At 52.5% G+C, this 19,522-nt stretch overlaps 1 protein-coding gene across 3 annotated transcripts in view; it reads left to right on the forward strand.

Annotated features, from left to right (window-relative positions):
• The first annotated feature begins 205 nt into the window (after window positions 1-205).
• Window positions 206-19,522, forward strand: part of SYNPO (synaptopodin) — a 50,777-nt gene continuing 31,460 nt past the window's right edge. For 2 of the 3 annotated variants that reach the window (XM_081134228.1, XM_081134230.1), the window contains exons 1-3: window positions 206-302; window positions 1,109-1,154; window positions 14,924-15,585. In XM_081134228.1, the coding sequence (XP_080990354.1) occupies window positions 15,174-15,585 (412 nt within the window). In that variant the 5' untranslated portion in view covers window positions 206-302; window positions 1,109-1,154; window positions 14,924-15,173. The remainder of the gene's footprint in view (window positions 303-1,108; window positions 1,155-14,923; window positions 15,586-19,522) is intronic. The other variant, XM_081134229.1, reaches the window with a different exon arrangement.

Raw genomic sequence — 19,522 nt, forward strand, 5'->3', positions numbered from 1 at the left:
CGAGCAGAACATGGGCTGTATTTATTCATCCTTTAGCCCGAGCCCTTAAAAATATAGACGGCTAATGTCTTCAGTATGTATGAAATATCCCATATGCTCGGAAACAAAAGGGGCTCTGTTATTAAAGTTTCATTTCCACACGCCCCCTCCCCTCCCTCCCGCCCGCCCCCCTGACACCCTGCCCTCCTCCCATCCTGCTCAGCCTGCTGGAGACAGAGCGGGACGAGGAGGCAGGCGGGCAGCCGTGGCCGGAGCCTGGGCACAGCGGGCCCTGCGCGAGCGGGTGCAGATCCTGGCTCCAGGTGAGGGGAGGCCTCGGAGGAGGAGAGCAGGGTCTTCCAGGGGAGAGGGGTCTCTCAGGTCCCCAGGATGGCCAGTGGAGGAGTGAGGGGCAAAGTGGCCCTTCTTGTGGGCGCCGATGGGGCCGGGGCCCTGCCAGGGCCCCGCTGTCTGGGACGGAAATGCCCGCTCTGCTGCTAACTGAAACCACATGTGTCTCTAGGCAGCGGGACAGAGACGCCGCCAAGCCTGGGGCCTGGGGCCTGGGGCCTGGGGCCTGGGGCCTGGGGCTTGGGGCCGGGGGAGGAGGGGTGCAGGCTGGCCCTGGGCTCTATGTGCATGAGGGGGCCTCCCTCAGGAAGGGTTGGGGTCTTTTGCATCCGTACAAGTGAGGGCATGTCAAAGAGTGTGAGTGAATGTCTGAGCTCCGTGTGTGCGCGCGTGTCGCGTGGATGTGCGTGTGTGAATGTGAAAGTCTGTCTGCTGGTCAGTGGCGTGTCCTGCTCACAGGGCTGAATCGGCCTCCCTCTTGGCCTCCTGTGACCCGAGTCCTGGGCAGACTTCTACCTGCCACCCAGAGCCTGAGAGCCTGCTGGCTACCTCCTGAGAGGGTCCTCTGGGTGATTAGACACCCCAGCTGAGTTGGTGGCTGCCCTTCTGTGCTGGGACTCCTCCGTGGCCACAGTCCTCCTTCTTTCTCTCTCTTCCAGCCAGTCCAGTCGTTTCACACCTGCCAAACTTCTACCCATTTCCAAGAGAGAAAGGCTGAGGCAGAGAGCAAGGGGCTGCTAACAATCTCTTCTCCCTCGTCTGTTTTCATCTTTTTCAGAATGCTCACCTCCAGGAGCGTGGCATGTTCGCAGTAGCCCTAGAAGGTGAGAAAACCAAGCCCAGGAGAGGGGCACAGCTTGTCCACAGCATCAGGGAGACAGTATGGGGGTTGTCCAGACCTGGAGGTGTCAGAGGATTACTGGGACGTGAGCTCAGCTTTGGGGGGGAAGGTTGGAGGCTGTGCTCAGATTCAGTGGCAAGTTTGGGCACCTGGGGGCCCCAGCGGGACCTGAGTCCTGGGTCTTCTCTTTCTAAGGCGCAAGGTTGGCTGGGATCTGGGTCTGGGTTCTGGTGGTGGTCCTGCCATTGCCTTGTGTGGATGTTGGACAGGTCTCCTTCCATCTCTAGGCCTTAGTTTCCCCATCTCTACAATGGCAACGCTGGGCCAAAATAGCATTTCCCAAAGTGTGGTTTTTGCCACTCTGGCAGCTCATGAGATGGTACCATGTGGATGACCAGTTTTTATTTAACAAGGGTTGTTATTTTCATCCACATTAGGTAAAAATATATAAAAGCAGGTCAAACCAGTGAGTGAGTTTCAATAAAAGTATAAATTACCCAAATGAATGAAGACTGGGAACTACTATAATATCCCTGGGGTCCTGTCCAGTTTGGCACCAGGCTCTCTTTATGCTTCTACCATTTAAAATGATCATAGGAGTGTTGGTTCTGGCTGTCTGGGACCCAAAGATGTGATCTACTGTGTAGACCATCTTTTGGTCCCCACAAATTTAGCAGCCCACTAATTCTGCGATTAGAGTGAAAAGCTCAGTTGTCACCTTGGAGTTTGTGTGCTGTGTGTGTGTGTGCTGTGTGACAAGGGGCTGGGGATGGAATAGGCAGAGTTAGGAAAAAGATCAGCCCATCCCAGATCAGGGCTGGGTGCCCAAGGTCAAAGGCAGGGAGTTTGGGAAAGAGATTGTTCCCTGATTGACATTTTCAAGTGCTTTGTCCAGCGTCAGCCTTGCTTTGAATTGCCAGGGTGGGTGGGTAGGCCAGGGGCCAGCTTGGCTTCAGCTTTTCCTGCCATTCAGCCTTGGCTCCATGGCCACATGGCTGCATTTTACGTGCTAACCCAGGACCGGCCTGGGAGGGGTGCAGGGGGTGTGGGGAGCCCCTTGGCAGAGACACACCCCGCCCCCCCCCCGCAACTTCTCTAGGCTGGGCTGGTTGGAGCTGGTGTCATTGAGGACATGCCCCTGCATGCCTCCCCCTTACTGAGCAGCTCGCTCTTGCTCTTATTGTTACTCATGGCGATGATTGTTTATCTGTGGATCCTCACTGGTAATTGGTTTCATCCCCAACTCTCTAAGCAAGCACATCCCTGCCCTCCTGCAGGGGGTGCAGCTACCCCATTGCCTTTTCTTGTCTCATCCTGCAACAGGCAGAGGGCACCAAACTTTGGTTCAAGGATGTAGATGGCATCCTGGGATGGGGAGTGAATTCATGACCCCTTCTTGGGGAGACAGCAGGTGCAGAGGAAGGAGCCCGGGGCAAGCTCCTTACCCTCTCGGGGCCTCGGGGCCTCGGTGTTTCCCACTGGCTCCAGAAGACTTTGTCCTTGGTAAGGCTGAAGTAATTCTCTAGCTCTGTCCTAGGATGGAATGGCATCTGTCTGCTTCTAGGAGGTTCTTGTTTCTCTAGAAGGATGCCTTCCCAGGGGTGGGGGAGTGGGGAGAAACCTGTGAGTTTTAGGACCAGGCTCCCTGGAGCAGGGATGGGTCACATGGAGTCATCCACACTTTTGGACCCAGGCTCAAAGCTGTGTCAAATCCTGGGGAAGCAGCTGGTCAGGGTCAGGGGCACATTTCTTGCTTGCAGAACTTATCACATTCTAACTGGCCTGCAGCTACACCCAAGGCCAAGGGCAAACAGAAGCCGGCTGTATGACTCGTTGGGCAGCTTTGTGGGCAGCGTTATAGAGAGATCTGCCTGCCCAGGGAGTGGGAGGTGGCACTGCGTAGTGGGCAGGATATGGGCTTAAAGAAGAACCTCTCCCTAATGGAACATTCTCAATTGGAAAGTGAAACTGTTTGTATGACCATGGTCCCCTTAAATGTGTCATTCTTGGTGGCCTAAGCCTGAGTTCAGATGGAGGCCAAGGATTCTAGTTAAACTTAGGTTACCACTCACAGTGATGCCCTGGGGCCCTGCTTTGTTAAATTCCACCTCGATTTCTTTTTCCTGACTTCCATAACAGCAGAGTGTGGAAGGGTGACAAAGCAGTTTATCTATAGGGTCACATCCAGGTCTATGGGTGACAATATTGACTCCAGGTGAAGGAAAGCTGAAGTTTGCTGCTGGGTTAGGGAAAAAGAAACAGAAGAAAAGAGGCCAGGTGGACCCGTACTCTGCTCCTGTTGCAGCTGTGGGCCTTGCCAGGTCGCTGCATCTCCCTCTACTCTACTTTCCTCATCTGTAAAATGGGCTGTTGTGAAGATTCAGGAGATGAGGCACACGAGCCCTGGTACACACTGCATCTGACCTGATCAGTAATAGGTCATAGATTATCGGCCCTGTTGATAACTCCACTGACTTAAGGAGAAGGTGTCACTGTCATTTCACTAAGAGAAAATGACACCGAATGATGTTCCCTGAGATGAGGGAAGAGCACCGGCTTTCTCAGGCCTTGGTACCATCCCAGCCATGCCCCTCCTAGCTGTGTAACTTCAAGAAGGTTGCTTAACCCCATCTGAGTCTCAGTTTCCTCATCTATAACATTGGGGAAGAGATAGCACCTACCTCAAAGGGTGGCTGTGGGGATTAAATGAGCCAACCTAAAGCTCCTGCACATAGTAGGTGCTCAGTGAATACTCCCTAGCTGAATGGAAGCCTGGAGGCCTGAGGCCTGGCCCTGAGCTGACCCCCTCAAATAGTCCCCCTATTCCTCAGTCAGTACCACAGCCTTTAGAGAGATAGCAAGGCCAGGGGAGATAGCAAGACGAGAGGCTGGGGAACCCCAGGAGGGCTTCTTCCCCAGGGACTAGCTTCAGATCTTGCCACAACAGGACCAAACACCTTCTAGGGGAAAGCTGGGCCTCAATCCAGGTGGCGGGTGAGCAGTAACCTTGTTATTCATGTTCATTGCCGGCAGGAGCACTGGATACTTTCCTACTGGAGGAAACTGGGAAACTGAGGCTCGGAGAGGGGAAGGGGCCTGTGTGGGGTCAACGTGGCAAGGAGGCAAGAACAGGAGGGTGGAGGCAAGGAGCTGGGAAATGGTGTGGAGGGAGAAGGGGAGGGCCCTGTACCTACCCTGCCAGGGCCTCCCTCCCAGCTCTGCTCTCTGGAAGCAGGAACTGGTTAAAGGGGAACCGGGAAAGGAGAGAAAGAAAGCAAACAGTCAGAGAAAGGCCTGGAGCTGGAAGTGCTGGGATTGTTTGGTCTGGCTGAGCCACCTCCTGGGCCACTCCCGGCAGCTCTGCAGACAGACTCCAGCAACCCTCGCCACATGTGTGCACGCACACACATGTGCACACGCGCGCACAGATACACAGGCATACAGACACACACACACACATGCACACACACACATGCACACAAGACACATATGGATACATACAGACACCTACCCAGACACACACTACACACATACAGACACATGGCACGGAAGCTCCAAGGGTGCCAGGGTCAGGGGCCGGGGTGGCGGGTTCCTGTGGCTCCTTCCCACTCAACCTCCTGGCTCCCCTCCTCCCAATAACTTACACTAGCCCGCCCCCCCTGCAGCCACCCTAACACCTCCCTTGCGCCCCACTGCGCTCTAAGCTCTTTACTCATACGAACTCGTTTAGTCCTTACAACAGCCTAGGAGGCAGGCACTAATTACCCCTGGCTTGCAGATGGAAAAACAGGCTCAGAGAGGTGAAGTAACTTGCCCAAGGTCACATAATTTGTTCAGCAGCCACTCCAAGGCGGCCCCCAGAGCGCAGAGCCCACGGGCCGACCGCTGCCCCACACTGTCTCCGAGGGCACCGGGCTCTGGCTCTGTGCCAGGCACTGGGATCAGCACCATTGCCCCCACAGTCCCTGCCACGTGAAGCAGCAACGTGATGTTGCCCTTTTCTCAGGCCCAGGGCAGGGCAGTGACGCGCCCGTGGCCCCAGAGCGCGGAGGAGCAGGCTGGAGGTGTGGGCGCGCTGAGCCGCGGTGAGGAGAGGCGGGCCAGCGTCAGGCTCAGTGCCCTCCAGCCGCTTCTTCCAGCTGCTTCTGCCATAGCCCCCCTTCCTCACCTGCCTGACCCCCGAGACTGCACCTCCATCCCCCAGACCTTGCGTGTCTCACATTGCCTCAACAAGTGTGTCCTGAGCGTCCTTAATAACAGCTTTGGGTGCTGTTGACAAAACATCTTTCCCTTTCATTATTTTATTTCATCCTGTATGTGTGGGGGGCAGGGGTGGTGATTATTATTTTCTTTTATCCTGGATCCACCTCTCGCTGAGAGTCCTTTCCGGCAGAGGGCCAAACTAACTGAAATACATATCAGAGTCCTCCACTGAGCCCAGAGCTTCTTGCAGAATGAACGAACGCTGAGCAGAACAGACGCGGTGCCAGCCCTGTGGAACCAGAGTCATGACCAGCGTTCCCTGAGCCCGACCCACGTACCTGGCACCAGGCCGCTGTCTCTCCCGCACCCCCTCATTAAATCCTCAGGACAATGCCTGGGACAATGGTGCTGATCCCATTTTACAGATGGGGAAACTGAGGCTTAGAGAGGCTATATCGCTCCTCATGCCCTTGCCCCCCTTGAAGATGCGCCAACCCCCATCTTCTGCCCACCTAGACTCCTTGAAGGCAGGAGGCACTTCTCTCTTCCTTCTGTTCTCTCTGTGGTGTCTTGCACGACGCTGGCCCCAGTGGCACCACTAAGTGTTTATTCCATCCCATTGGGTTGAATGAAGCTTTAGGGAAGAACAGGATATGGGGAGGAAGAGAGGATTAGTGGGGAACACCCAGCCAGGGGCAAACAGCGGCGTAACTCAGCGTCAATGCCGGCAGCCTTCTCCAAAGGCCATTTCACCCATTGCCTGTCCCACCCACCTTCGGTTTTTGGACTCCCTCTAGAGTAGCCTGCCAAGGAGTTTCCAGGCTCTGCTTGTTCACCGCCAGTGACAGGTGGCTCAGCACCTACTGAGGTAATCCAATGAAATGACTTAGCATAGTGCCACGTGGCCCCCTGATAGCTGACCTCTGCTGGGTGCTTTCTCTGTGCACATTAAATCCACACCAAAGCCAGGAGAGGTAGGTACAATTATTAGCCTAGTTTTACGGCTGAGGAAACCGAGGCATGGAGAGTTATGTAACTTGCCCGAAGCCTCACAGCTGGTAAGTAGCAGGAAACAGAATGCAATTCAAAACCTGGGACACGGCTGGAGAGCATGCCCTCCTGACCCCTAGGCCAGCGCTGCCCATGGACATAAATGTGAGCGCGTGTGCAATTTTAAATTTTCTAGCAGCCACACTAACAAAGTAAAGAGAAACAGGTGAAAAAAGGAAACTATAAAATTTATTTCAATAATACACTTATTTAAATCCAAAGCAGCATCATTTTAACATGTAACAAATCTGAAAAAATGTCATTGAGACATTTTACATTCTTCTTTGGGTTCTAAGTCTTGGAAACCTGGTGTGTATTCTTAATTTGCAGTATATCTCAATTTGCACTCGTCACATTGCAAGTGCTCAGTAGCACATGTGGCTGGTGGCCACCATACTGGACAGCACGGCTCCATACTAGGCGCTTACTGTGGCATATCCTAGCGCACGGGAAAATGCAATACATGTTAGCCACTGTTATGATTCTTTTTATCCCTGCTTGTTGCTGATGGTGGGCCAGGGGGAAGCTGGGCTGAGGCCCCAAGCCTTCAGTATCGGCACTGATGTTTCTATTCTTAATCTGAGTCCTCCAAGCCAGCAGCTCGATGGCTCCCAGGCTGAGCCAAGCTGTGAGCCCCTGACCTCTGGGTTGAAAAGAGGCAGCCTAATTCTCTCTAGGAGAAGAGGGAGAGACCAGACTGAGGACTCTCCATCTCCCCAGGCGGCCAGCTGAGCACCACATGAAGTGAGGCCTCTTCGGGGTTTATAAACCTCTGGCCCATCTGCCTGGAGTGTGTAGGGCGGCCAGGCGCACATCTGGATGGGAGAGGGCCAAAGCTCCTCCTTCTGCGGTCCCTGGATCAGCACCTCCTGCACGCTTTAGGCAGATTAGGCCTTTAAATAGAGCAAACAAGCAAACAAACACATCTCCATCACTTTTTTAATACATTTTTTTCTCATAAAACCCCATGAGTTAGGGGTGGGGAAACTTTTGGATATTTATAACATCATTCGAGGGCCATACGAAATTATCAACTTAAAAATTAGCTATGAAAAAAGCTCCTAGATTTATTGAGTTTTGAGTCCTGCCTGTGGTTGCCTTGGCAGGGCCAGACCAAATGATTTCACAGGCAGTATACGGCCCACGGGCCGGACATTCCCCACCCCTGAGTTAAATGAACCACTGCCCCTATATCTCTGTGGGTCCTGGACAGCTGCCCAGGGCTAGCGAAGAGGCAGCCAACATGAGCCAGTGGTTCCCAAACCAGTCTGCACACTGGCATCACCTGGGAAATTGCAAAATACACTGGTGTCCCCAGAGGTTGTGACTAAATGATCTGCAGTATGGCCAGGGCTTTGCAGTTCGTAAAAGATCCTCATGTGATCTACTACGCAGGCGAGTTTAGAAACTGCTGTGCTAACCCCCAGGGGCACAAGCTCCTCTAGCCCTCACAGTAGCTATGATGGAGGTGTGGTTATGGTCCCCACTTCCCAGGTGAAAAAGTAGAGGCTCCCAGCCCAAGTTCAGCCAGCCAGGGAGCAGGCATGGTAGGAATCCACTGGCCACGGTCTTGCTCAGCGGTGTGCTGGTCAATGCATAACAGCTGGCTCTCTGGGAGATTTAAAAAAGCCCTGCTTGTAGCATCTGCCCATGTCCATGGTGTGGTGACTCCCACCATGGCCGGTTTTAAGCTACCGAGTGATGTCACCGAGTGCAGAGTTGGGAAGTGATTCACACAGTTGGCTGCCGGCTCAGTTGGCGGCTCCAGCACGCGCTGGGCCACCCTGCGTGGTCACAGGAGGTCCTGCTGAGTGGGCGGCAGATACGGTTAGTCGTTTTCTGGATTTTCAGTCATAGAACCCTCTCCCAAATGAAAATTTGGGAACCTCAACATACTCAACGGATAAAACGCAGTATGTTATCAGTAGAGGCTTCTTTTATAAACTTAAATCATAATATCTTGCTCCTGCTTAAACTGGGTGAGGCCAGTTTGACCCCTCCGGATGGGGTGAGAGGGACTGATGAACATGGGCCGTAGGTGGGATGAGGAGCAGCCTCTTCTCAGAGCCAGAAGTCTGTGCCTCAGGCCCACCTCTGACCCTCGTTCCCCTGTGGCCTTGGGCAAGTCCCTGACCCTTGGGGCCTCCACTTTTTCACGTGTCCAGGAGGAGACTGGACTGCAAGCAGGATCCCCAGGGCATGGTTCCCCAGGCTGACTTTGACCCTGCTACACCTCCTGCCCGACCCCAGGCAGCCTTAACCCCGTATTTATAGCCATGACTTCAGTCTCTCCAGTTCCGCTGAAGCTAGTTCCCTGGCCCACATATTTATAAACCCAGGCGGGCAGAAATAGATGTGACGTGCAGGGGATTTGGCTGATTTTGTGAGCAGGCTGGATTCATGGCATCCATTTGGAATGGGTTCGAGTCCCCCCGCAAGCTGGGTGCCAGGACTCACGGGCAATCCAGAGCCAGAAGGGCGCTTAGAGACTCTAAGCCCAGTCCTGTAATTGTGTGGCTGGTGGTCACTGAGACCCAGGAGTGGAGGGAGGTAGCCAAGGTCACAGAGGGCATGGCAGAGCCAGGGCCAAAATGAAGGATTCTCTGGGCTGTGCAAAAACGGCCTCTCCTCGGACCCTCAGAGAATCCCCCAGTGTCCGCCCTAGCACCCAGGCACCTGTCAGGTCCCAGCTGGGTTGTTTTCCTGCTCTGGGACCAGGAGCAGAGATTATCCTCCCTGAGCCTCCATATACCCATCTGTTAAGTGGGGATAGTAGTAGGTGCCTGTCTCATGAGATTATTTGGGGGAATAAACAAGATCGTACTTAATATAATGTATCAGTATGGAGCCCCGCACATAACCAATGTTTACTAAACAGTTGTGCTTGTTCTGATTATATTCTCAGTCACCCCTTAACAAAAATAACAATCGTAATAAGAAAGTTGCATCTTTTGAGAACTTATAGGGTTAATTCATTTAGCTCTCACAGCAACTATATGGTATCATTACATTACCTTCCAGCCCACTGTATGGTATGTGTTTTCCATTGAGGAGACACTCTATCAGTATAAGGAACTTGAAAAAGACTGTTCTCAAAGAAATAATGCCAATATGTGAAATCATATTTTTATATACCAGACCATAAAAAATAGTCTTAAATGGTAGACATGTTCCTAGTGAAACATGAAGGTTCTAAAATGGTGAGCAATTGAATAGTCAGAATATTAGCATAAGAAATAGATCTCCCAGCGCTCTGCAAGGTTTGAGCTCCTGAGTTTGCCACCTAATGTTGATTTTATGTGTTTATAGTTGCATATGAGAATTTAACATAATAATGAATTTGAAATACATATGCCATACAAAACACAGGATGGGAGCTGTCAGAGTTTTTTGTATTAATACCACTGTTTTCTCTGTCTTAATGATACACTGCACGCCTCGGTCCCCTTTCCTGCTTAATTATTTTTCCACTGCATTTATCACCATCTGACATACTTTCTTATTTATTTATTATCCGTCTACCCCAACTAACATGTGAGCTTCACGTGGGCAGGGTTTCTTTCCCTTTTGTTCACTGTGTACCGCCAGCACTTAAAATAGCAGATGGCTCATGAGCATTCAGTGAATACATGCTGAATGAATGAATGCATGAAAGTGACTGACTGAGTCTGGATCTCCATGCTCCTAAGAAGGCAACTAAAATTCAATGAGATGAGTGACTGGTTCAAAGTCACCCAGTTATCTTGAGGCTAAACTGAGGCCTGGCCTACGCTCATCTCTCCTGAGGCCACCCAGTGTCCCAGGTTGGAGAGTTCTTCCCAGCTCCTCATAGCTACCTCTTGCAAAGGACTGCTTTCCTGATGCTTCCAGAGCTCCCCCCAGCTTCCCTTGATGCTGGTCTAGCCCTGGCCCCTTCTGCCCCAGGAGGTGGACAGGAACAGAGGGAGGAGTGAAGTAGGGAGGAAGGAGGAGAGGGCAGGGCAGGCTGGGCAGCCCGGGCAGTGATGGCTGGAGGCGGAGGCAGGAAGGAAGGAGGCCAGGATTGGTCAGTTTGCCCTGCAGGACTGGAAGGAGGGGTTGGTCATGGTCATGTGGGGTCACACTTGTATATCCCTGTGAGACTGACTGTGGGAAATGCTGAGAGAGGACAGGTCCAAGAGGATTCAGGAATAGCTTCAACCTTGGTTACTGTCAGTCCCACCAACCACTCTGCCCAAGGCTTTTTTCAGCTGGGGAAACCAAGGCCCATTGAAAGGAAGTGACTCTTCCAAGAACATGTAGCAAGGTAATCACAAATGCCAGGCTTCCTCCTGCTCACCAGTTTTGGAGGTTGGAGCAGTTTGGGATGCCTCCTTTGGAGTCAGGGGGAAGAGACTCCACGTTGGCACCCATCCCCTCCTTGGAAGGGAAACACTAAGGTAGGAACATACTCTTAGCTCAGATTCTTGGGAGCAATGGAAGTTCTCTTCCTAATGGCAGGGAAAACTCAACTCTGGACAGGCCAGACACCATTCCCCACCCCACTCCTGATGCCAAGGTGCTGCCAGACAAGTGGTGTTGGTACGTGCACCTTGAGCCACCTGGACCATTTCTGAGTTACCCCTTTCCCCAGGATAACCCCACTTTTGTCCTTAGGCTACATGTACAGTTAATGCCTCAGCCATCCACATTCATTATTCTACTCGATAAGTATTTATTGACTACTATGTGCCAGGCAATGTACCAGGCACTGGAGATAATCTCTTCCCTCTCTCCCTCCCATCCTCGCATCCTTCCTTCTCATTCATTCACTCACTCATTCACTCATTCACTTAGGAACTACTTAAACTATTGAGGCAGCACAGCTTTATGGGTGACAGTAATATCTGGAACTAGACTGTCAGGATATGAACCCTGACTCAGTCACTTACTGGCTGTGTGAACTTGGCAAGCCACATAAGCTTGATTTCCTATCTGTAAAATGGTGATAATAATAGCGCCTTCCTTACAGGGATGTGATGAGAATCAGATGATGCACGCTAAGTGTCTGGAATAGCACCTGACATAGTAAACATTTCATAAACATTAGCTATTATCATTGTTATTGTTATTATGTGCCTGGCACTGCGCCAGGTGCGGAGGAAATTGCTCTAAAACTCTCCTCTCACAGGGACCCCTGCATGTTTCCGTCTGCCACCCTCTGCCCTGGTCTTCCTGCCTCCAGCCACTCAGCTAGGCCTCCGGTGCTGGGGACCCTGCTTGGACTCATGGGGAGCGAGACGGGGAAGCTGACGGCTCAGGGGGAGCAGGGCTATGTGAGGAGCTGGAGCATGTCTGGGCTCCTGGGTTCCAGCACCAGGCGTGCATCTGACTCACTGTGCAACCTGGGTGATCCCTTCTCCTCTTTGAGACAAGGACAGTGGGTTGGCTGGACTCTATCAAACCTGCCTGCTGAGGCTCAGAGTCTAGAGTCTGTGGCTAGATGAGGGATGTGGATCCGGGGGAGCTGGCATTAGAGGACCCCCTTTCATTTCTGCTGAGGCTGGAGCAGACCCTCGGTGACCCACTGTGAAGATGCGCCCACACGGACAGGTGTGCTGTGTCTGAGTTTGCAACCTCAGAGGCTGTGGGGATCCCCAGAGTCAGTGTGCAGCCACTAAGAGCCATGAGTCCTGCTCTACACTCACCATCCGTGTGACTCTGGATATGGAATTACTTTTCCATGCCTCAGTTTCCCCATCTGTAGACAGCACTCACACGCCTGCCACAGACAGTGTTAGGTAAAAGGCTTGGCCCAGTACTAGCAGATGCTCAGAAGGTGGCAGCTGCCATTATAGTTATGGATCCCAGCCCTCACTACCTCCACTTTACCCCGGGCTCCTGAGCAGGGTGGGTGTCCCAGGTCTCGGGCCCACATGGGGCCTGCCCAGGCCCCCAGGCTGGGTCGGGAGTTCTCCTCCTTGGAAGGGAAATTTGAATTGGAGTGCTCCTGCCAACCCCTCCCTCCAGGCTTGGCAATGTGAAGACAACGCTGGCCAAAAATATTTGTGTGGGTGGCGGAAAGTTAACTTTTCCGCCTCTCTCTTCTTTCCTGGAAACCGTGGCCACTGTCAAATACAGCAAAACAGAAGCAGGGAGAGAGCGAGACAAGGCCCCTGCGGGGTGTCAGAGGGAGCCCTGCCCCCCATGCCCACTCCTCCTTCCTCCTGCCATCTGGCCTTCTGGTGGTGTGGGCGGCAGGTTGGGGGGCTCCAAGTGCTTAGAAACATGGCATCCTGCAATGCCAGGGCTAGACAGACCCCCTCCTCAGCATCCTTCGTCTCAACCCCGACATCGTGTCTTTGGGCAAAATGACTCCAAAATGAAGAAGGCGCCTGCCCAAGGCCACACAGCCAGTTAGGGCTCTGAATCCTGCTGGGCTCAGAATCCTACTGGCCTTTCATTAGATTTTAAGATTCTTTGAAACTCTAACGGCAGAAACCTGGCAGCAGCTAGATTTGGTGAGTGAGAAAGGATTTGGAGAGGAATGAGGCCCTGGAGCTCTCTCTTCTATGTCTCCGTGCCCACCGTCACGGTCAAGGTGTCGGAGCTGGGGTCTGATCCTGGCCCTTTCGCTCTTTGACTTAGGCCAGAAGTCACCCTGCCTACCTGAGCCTCAATTTCCTCACCTCTGAAATGGGCTAATAATAACAGTACCTCCCTCAGGGTTGTTGTGAGGGTTTACTTCGATAACCTAAGTAAAGAACCCAGCACCCAATAGGTGTCCAATCTTGTGAGCACCTGTTCTCTAGGCAGAAGGTTGGCTTCTCTGTGCTGATGTCTCCGTCTGCGAGACTGTTGTAACAGGTGCCTCTTATCTTTCTGATCCCGATATTTGTTTGCCTTCCCCTGGTTGGCATTGATTTTCCCCAGGGCCTGGTAATGCGCTTATCTTTCCTCTTGCCTACCAGACTCTCCCCGGCACAGCTCCAACCAGAAGCTGAGGCCCTGACCCAGCCTGCTGGGGCGGGGTGGCGGTGCCTGGGGATGGAGGCGTCAGAGCTGAGGTCAGTCCAGGCCCTGAGGTCAGCAGTGTCCACAGACTTTCATAATTCTCTGGGCTCTCACTGCCCAAGGGGTAGCCAGGGCGTGTGTGAGGGTCTTCTCTCCCTATTTGCAGAGGGTAAGTGAGATTCGGAATGTTCACCCTCACTGGAGTTCACACAGCTAAGAAATGATGGAATCAAGCTCTGTTAACCAAGACCTGCACATTCCAAGGTGTCCTCTACCTCCCCATCTTGGGTCATCTTGTCCACCTCTGCCCTGTGCCTCCACAAATGATTTGCAAACCTTTGTCTCCAGCCTGGAACTCTTCCCTGCTTTCCAGGCCCCCGTGTGGAGGTGACTGTGCTATCTCCCCCGGAAATCCCAAATTGAATTCATCTCCCTGCTCCCCTGAACACCTGCTCCTTTGCTCCTTCCCATTTATTCCTGATCTCTATTATTGAAAATCAAGAAACCACACTGTCACCAGAGTTGCATCTTAGACTCCACCCCCTTCCTCCACACCCACTCTCCATCTGCCTCCCAGCCCAGCCAATTCTTCCACCCAAGTTTCTCTCCCATCCATTTCCTCCTCGCATCCCCTCTCTCCTGGGTTATTATCAGTTAACATTTCTAAATAATCATACTGTTATTATTATTATCCCCGGTATCATCCACAGCTCCCACCACCACCAGATTTTAAGGCTTCATGAGCCAGAGTATATCTTCTTTATCTCCACTGTATCCCCCGTACCTTTTATAGTGTCTAAAATGTGATAGGAACTCAAGAAATGTTTGTGGAATGAAAGAATAGCCAACATGTATTAAGCTGCATCTCAGAAACTGTGCTAAGTCTTCTGCACGCATTTTCTCACTTAATCATCAATGCAACACTACGTTGGAGATATTTCAGTTCCCATTTTACAGATGGGGAAGCTGAGGCTCAGAGAGGTCACATGATTTGCTACCCATCACACAGGTGGCAGAGCTGGAAGCCTGTCACATAAGCACATTGCTGTACCATCTACCTTGGTGCACAGCCTTCTCAGGGGTCCCTGTCCCAGTCTTTTGCCCTCTGCCCCACCATTCCTGTGATTCCTGTGTTGTATGTACCTTTGGTAGCATGTGGGAGAATTCTTTCCAGAGGGCGCCCAGATAAGTATTTTTAAATAACTAGATATTTATTTAATGTGTACATATTGGGAGAATTGACTTAGCCCAACATACTTGTGGTTTCTTTGCAATTATTGCTTAAGTCCAAAGTAATAGAAGTTATTTAAAGTTGATTTACAGAAAAACATTAAGCAAATAAAGTGTCAAATGGCATAAGGATATGGCAAAACCATGGGATGTCGAGTGCCTGAAGCTTGGGACTTTCCTGTGGATGTGTGTGGGACCAGCCAGTTCTCAGGGAGACCCTAGGTGGACAGGTCTCAGAAATTCAGCTGGAACAGTCAGCCGACTGTCTCATGTGCTGTTTCTTTTCCCCCTGTGCAGATAGATCGTCTTGAAGGGGGGGCCTCACTGACTAGAGACGGGTTAAGGAGGAGGGCTCGGGGGCCCACCACCCCACCCAGCCCAGGAAGGCCGGCAGTTGGACCTCGCCCCAGCTCTGTGTCGCCTGAGGAAGTCAAAGCTGTAGAGAGCCAGAGGAGGCCTGGAGAGGAGCAGAGACCAGGGCTCACACAGGTGGCCCGGGCCCCAGCCCAGGAGCCAGCTTTCTGCATCACCGAGGAGAGACAGCACCATGCTGGGCCCTCACCTCCCACCCCCACCCCTCGGACCCAGTGAAGGGAGGCCCAACCCCTGTGCCTTCCGGATCCCGGATGGGAGCTACAGGTGTCTGGCCTTGGAGGCAGAGGAAAGCGGCGGTGAGGAGAGCCTGCAGGGAGAGGCAGGGCTCACCGACTTGGAGGAGGACAGGATGGTCACCAGGAATGGGGACAACTCCACCTGCAGGGCCACCCAAGAGGCACCAGAGTCGCCCAAAGCCCTGGGCATCCAGCCACCCAGCTGCTCCAGGGGGGCACGAAGGGAGCCCCAGCATGACAACAGGACCAGCCAGGATTGGGACATGGTAAAGGCCCAGCAAGTGATGACAGCCAGCCCCAGCCTTAGCCCCAGCCCCAGCCCTGGACCCAGGCTTCCCCAGAAACCAGGTAAGTTCATATCCCTTTTCCCCTGGACTGCCAGAGTCACAGGGGACCCCACAGGTCCTTAACATAGGGGCTTTTGACCATATTTTCCCATGATGCGTAACAGCCCATCACAGTCTCATGGGCATGCCCAGATTGACAGCTGTGGAGCTACAGGGAGGCTGTGAGCTACGTGCAAGTCCAGCTGTCCCACATCTAAGACCATCTTCTCTCTGCCAAAGAGGGCACATGAAATGGCAGCTAGAGAAAGCTGTGTTATCACGCTTGGTTGAAAACAAGCCCATCTCTCACTTTTGTCCGCCCTTTCATCACTGGTGCTAACAAATGACTGGGGAGTGTGAACAGCTGATGGGGCAGGACTGCCTGCTTGAATGTATTGAGTGCCAGCTGCTCGAGGGTGCCGGGGACGCAGCGCTGGGCAAAGCAGATGTGGTTGCTGCCCTCATGGAGCTTCTGAGGTAGAGACTGAAGATGATCTAATCTGACCTCCTAATATTACAGGTGGGAAACCGAGGCCCAGAGTGAGGACGTTAAGGACCAGTTGGTGACTGAGAGGGACGCACATTCCTCACCCAGGCCTCGGTTTCCCATCTGGTAGAGATGACAGAGGCAGGACCCACATCACCTGGGCTGCAGTGAGGACCCAACCAAGGCGGGTAGAGGAGAGCTCCGTGTGAGCAGCCCAAAGGAAGGAAGGAAGGAAGGAAGGGTGATAATAGGCAGCCGGAGTCAGCAGCAGGGCGGGGCAGGGAAATCGACACTGAATCACCTCTACCACCCGGCCCATGGAAACGCTGAAGTGGGTCCAGATGGGGAGGACGTGAACTGGGCCATGCTCGCTCAGGCCCGGGAGGGCTTGTGCGTCACGCAGGAACACTTCATTTCTCTGCAGGCGTTGCTGACGCCCCGGCTGGCATCTCACCAGCCATCCTGCCCACTCTTTTTTCTGAAATAATTCTTTCCAGGCTCTGATCTCCCCCCATAGCCAACCCCCACCACCTCCCACACTTGGGTCACACGTAGAGCTGGGCAAACTTCAATGCATCTGGGGCAGGAGGAGGAGGGCCCCAGGAGGCCCCAGCAGCCTTGAACTTGCAGGTGGGCCCTCACACCATAATCAGCCCAAATTCAGTTCCCCTAGAGCCTGAAAGCCCAGGACTTGCTTCCATCCCTCTCACAGACCATGTGTGGGGGCCGCGAGACATGGGTGCTGCTTCTGGAACCAAAGCCGACTAGAGAAACCCCAGCAAACCCCTTCCCCTTGGTAAGCTCCAGTTTCATCTGTACAAATAAAATTAAAATATGAGCCCTATCTACTTCATAGAGCTATTGTGAGGTTGTAGTGATCTTGGGGCAGCGTTTTGGAAATTTTAGTGTAATCTAGAAAAGCATGTGAAGATGTTCATAATAATTAAAATGCTCACAATCAGTTCAACAATACAATAGCTATTACTTGTTAAGCCCGTATGTGCCAAGCCCACTGTGCTGAGAGCTTTTGCACAAGTCATTTCATTTAATGATCCCTATGAGGGACATACTGTTATTATCTCCTATATACAGATGAGAAGACTGAGGATCAGAGAATATAACCGATTTGGCCAAGACTCATGGGTAGCAAGCTGCTAAGCCATGATTCAATCACAGCTTATCTTGAATAAGGGACTTTGGCCTTGGCCGCCACTGTATTGTGGATTTATAAGGGAAAGGTGTGGCCTGCTGACACCTGGAGTAAAGAGACCATAGATGGAGAGGGGAGAAGGGACTACATTTAATGAGCCCTGTTGGCTTCTCATATGGAGATAGATCATTTCATAGTATCTCATTCTCACTGACTGAGACTGTGGTCATGTTCCTCTTACCTCACAGTCTGGTTCATTCCTCTCTTAAACATCCAGCCAGACGGTTCTCCAGTTCTGTCCTGAACAGTTCTAGGGACAGAGGAGACAGAAGTGGCCTCAGAAGGATGGAATGGGCATGGGAGACTTCTCAGAGGCGGAGGCAGGAAAGAAGCTGGCTCTCGCAGGAGAGTAGAAATCGGGTGCTCTGGGGTCAGAGCCCTCACTGGCCTTTCTGTTCCTTTGGGAAAGGGAGTAGCCAGAGTCCCTTCTCTCTGCCCGGAGATCCGGAGGGAAGAGGCCTGTGGAACTGCCAGGTTATTAGTGGATTAGGGTTTCTTTTAAAGCTTCCTCCCATTACCGCCAGAGGATTATAAGCATCTTCAGACAATTACACCCGTCCTTCCGCAATTATAACTGCCTCTCTTGATAGCTTTAAGTATGGGTCAGGACATCTTCTGCCTTGGGTACTCACCACTTGGGGTGGGTGGGTACCAGTGCCATTTCTCTTAGGCCTGAGTACCAGCTGAGCATGGCAGAATGGGATCCTTGGCAGGCTGGAGGGTCAGAGGCTGCGGAGAGATGAGGTGGGCAGCAGCTTAAGTTCCCTGCCATCACCTGCTGCCAACTTGGGAGAATATATGTGGGAAGGAAAGTGTCGTGTATGGCTCATTCTCAGGCCCCAGCCTGCATTGCTTAGTCCACAGCTCACCAAGAGATCCCCGCACTATAGCTGTCCTCTCTGCAAAGTCTCAGCTAGTCATAACTGGAAGGGCTCATTGAGATTACTGTGGAGATAAACTGGTGGAGACTCTAAAGCCCAGAGCTGGCAAGCAATTTGTCCAAGGTCACACAGTAAGTTGGTGGCAAAACTAGAGCTAGAACCCAGGGCTTCTGCCTCCCAGCTCAGCTGCCAGGCTCTGTGCTAAGAGCTTTGTATGGGTTACTTCAGTTCCTCCTCTGAATAACCCTAGGGAGTTCATACTTTTCTTATCTCTGTTTCACAGATGAGGAAACTAAGGCAAACCGAGTTTAGTGACTTGTCAAAATCTCAGGCCTGCGGGTGGAAGATCTAAGATTTGAACCCTGGGAGGTCTGGCCCATGCTTTACACCACCCTCTGTGCTGACTTGTCTCCATGGAGATGAGGCAGCAGGCTGTGTTCTTCCACCCACCTGGGGCTAGGAAAAGGTTGTTCAGGCTGGGGGATGGTGGGGGACTCTGCTAGGTCATCTTCCCTCCGCCTAGGAGACACTCCGGGAGAGCTAGGCTCCGAGGCTGACCCAGCCCCTCCTTCACTCACGGCCTTGGGAAAGCTACCTCCCCTCCTCTCCTGGCCACTTGCTGTTGGGGGTTTGGGGTATCTGGAGGATACTGCCTGAGCCTCTGGGGTGGAGATGAGGACCTGGACCTGGGCTGTCAGATGAACCCTGCCCCAGGCCACGTCCATCCGGTGGAGGCGGAGGAATCTATGCCCCTGATAAGAGCTGACAGTGGTCCCTGGGCCAAGGACATGGCCCTGCTCCTCAGTCCTGTGGGAGAAAGGGCAGTCAGAGAGGCAGGGGGCCACCCACTTCTCCCACTCCTCACACTGTAGTGACCGTAATAGGAGGGTGATGGTGTAGGAGCAGGGCTCACAGGTTCATGTATACCTTGAATGTGCACTAACACATATACGCTCACCCCCCCCCATAAACATGCATGCAAACACACATGGTGTATATACACCATGTTCTTATGCAAACGCATGTGTGTACTCACATCTGCACACATGTGCATGCCCTCAGGCACCCACACATCCATGCATGGGGTATATATCCACACATACCCTCCCACAGCCCCCCACCCCTGACCCATGCATGCCTAACTTTCACATGTATCAGATTTGCATACATAGCTACGGTCCCGCCTGAAACATACAAGTACACAGATTCCCTCCTTAGATACAGGTTGAATCACGGTCCTTTCTCCATTTTCTCTTGCTCACACACCTACACTTTGCAATCTCTCTTACATATGCACACATTCTCCTTTACAGGCACATCCACTCTTGCACGCCCACTGTCACACACCTACGGACAAAACGAACCACTTTCTGCCCTCCTT

This window comes from Miniopterus schreibersii (genome assembly GCF_964146895.1).
Source record: "Miniopterus schreibersii genome assembly, chromosome: 4".
Lineage (NCBI taxonomy): Eukaryota > Metazoa > Chordata > Mammalia > Chiroptera > Miniopteridae > Miniopterus > Miniopterus schreibersii.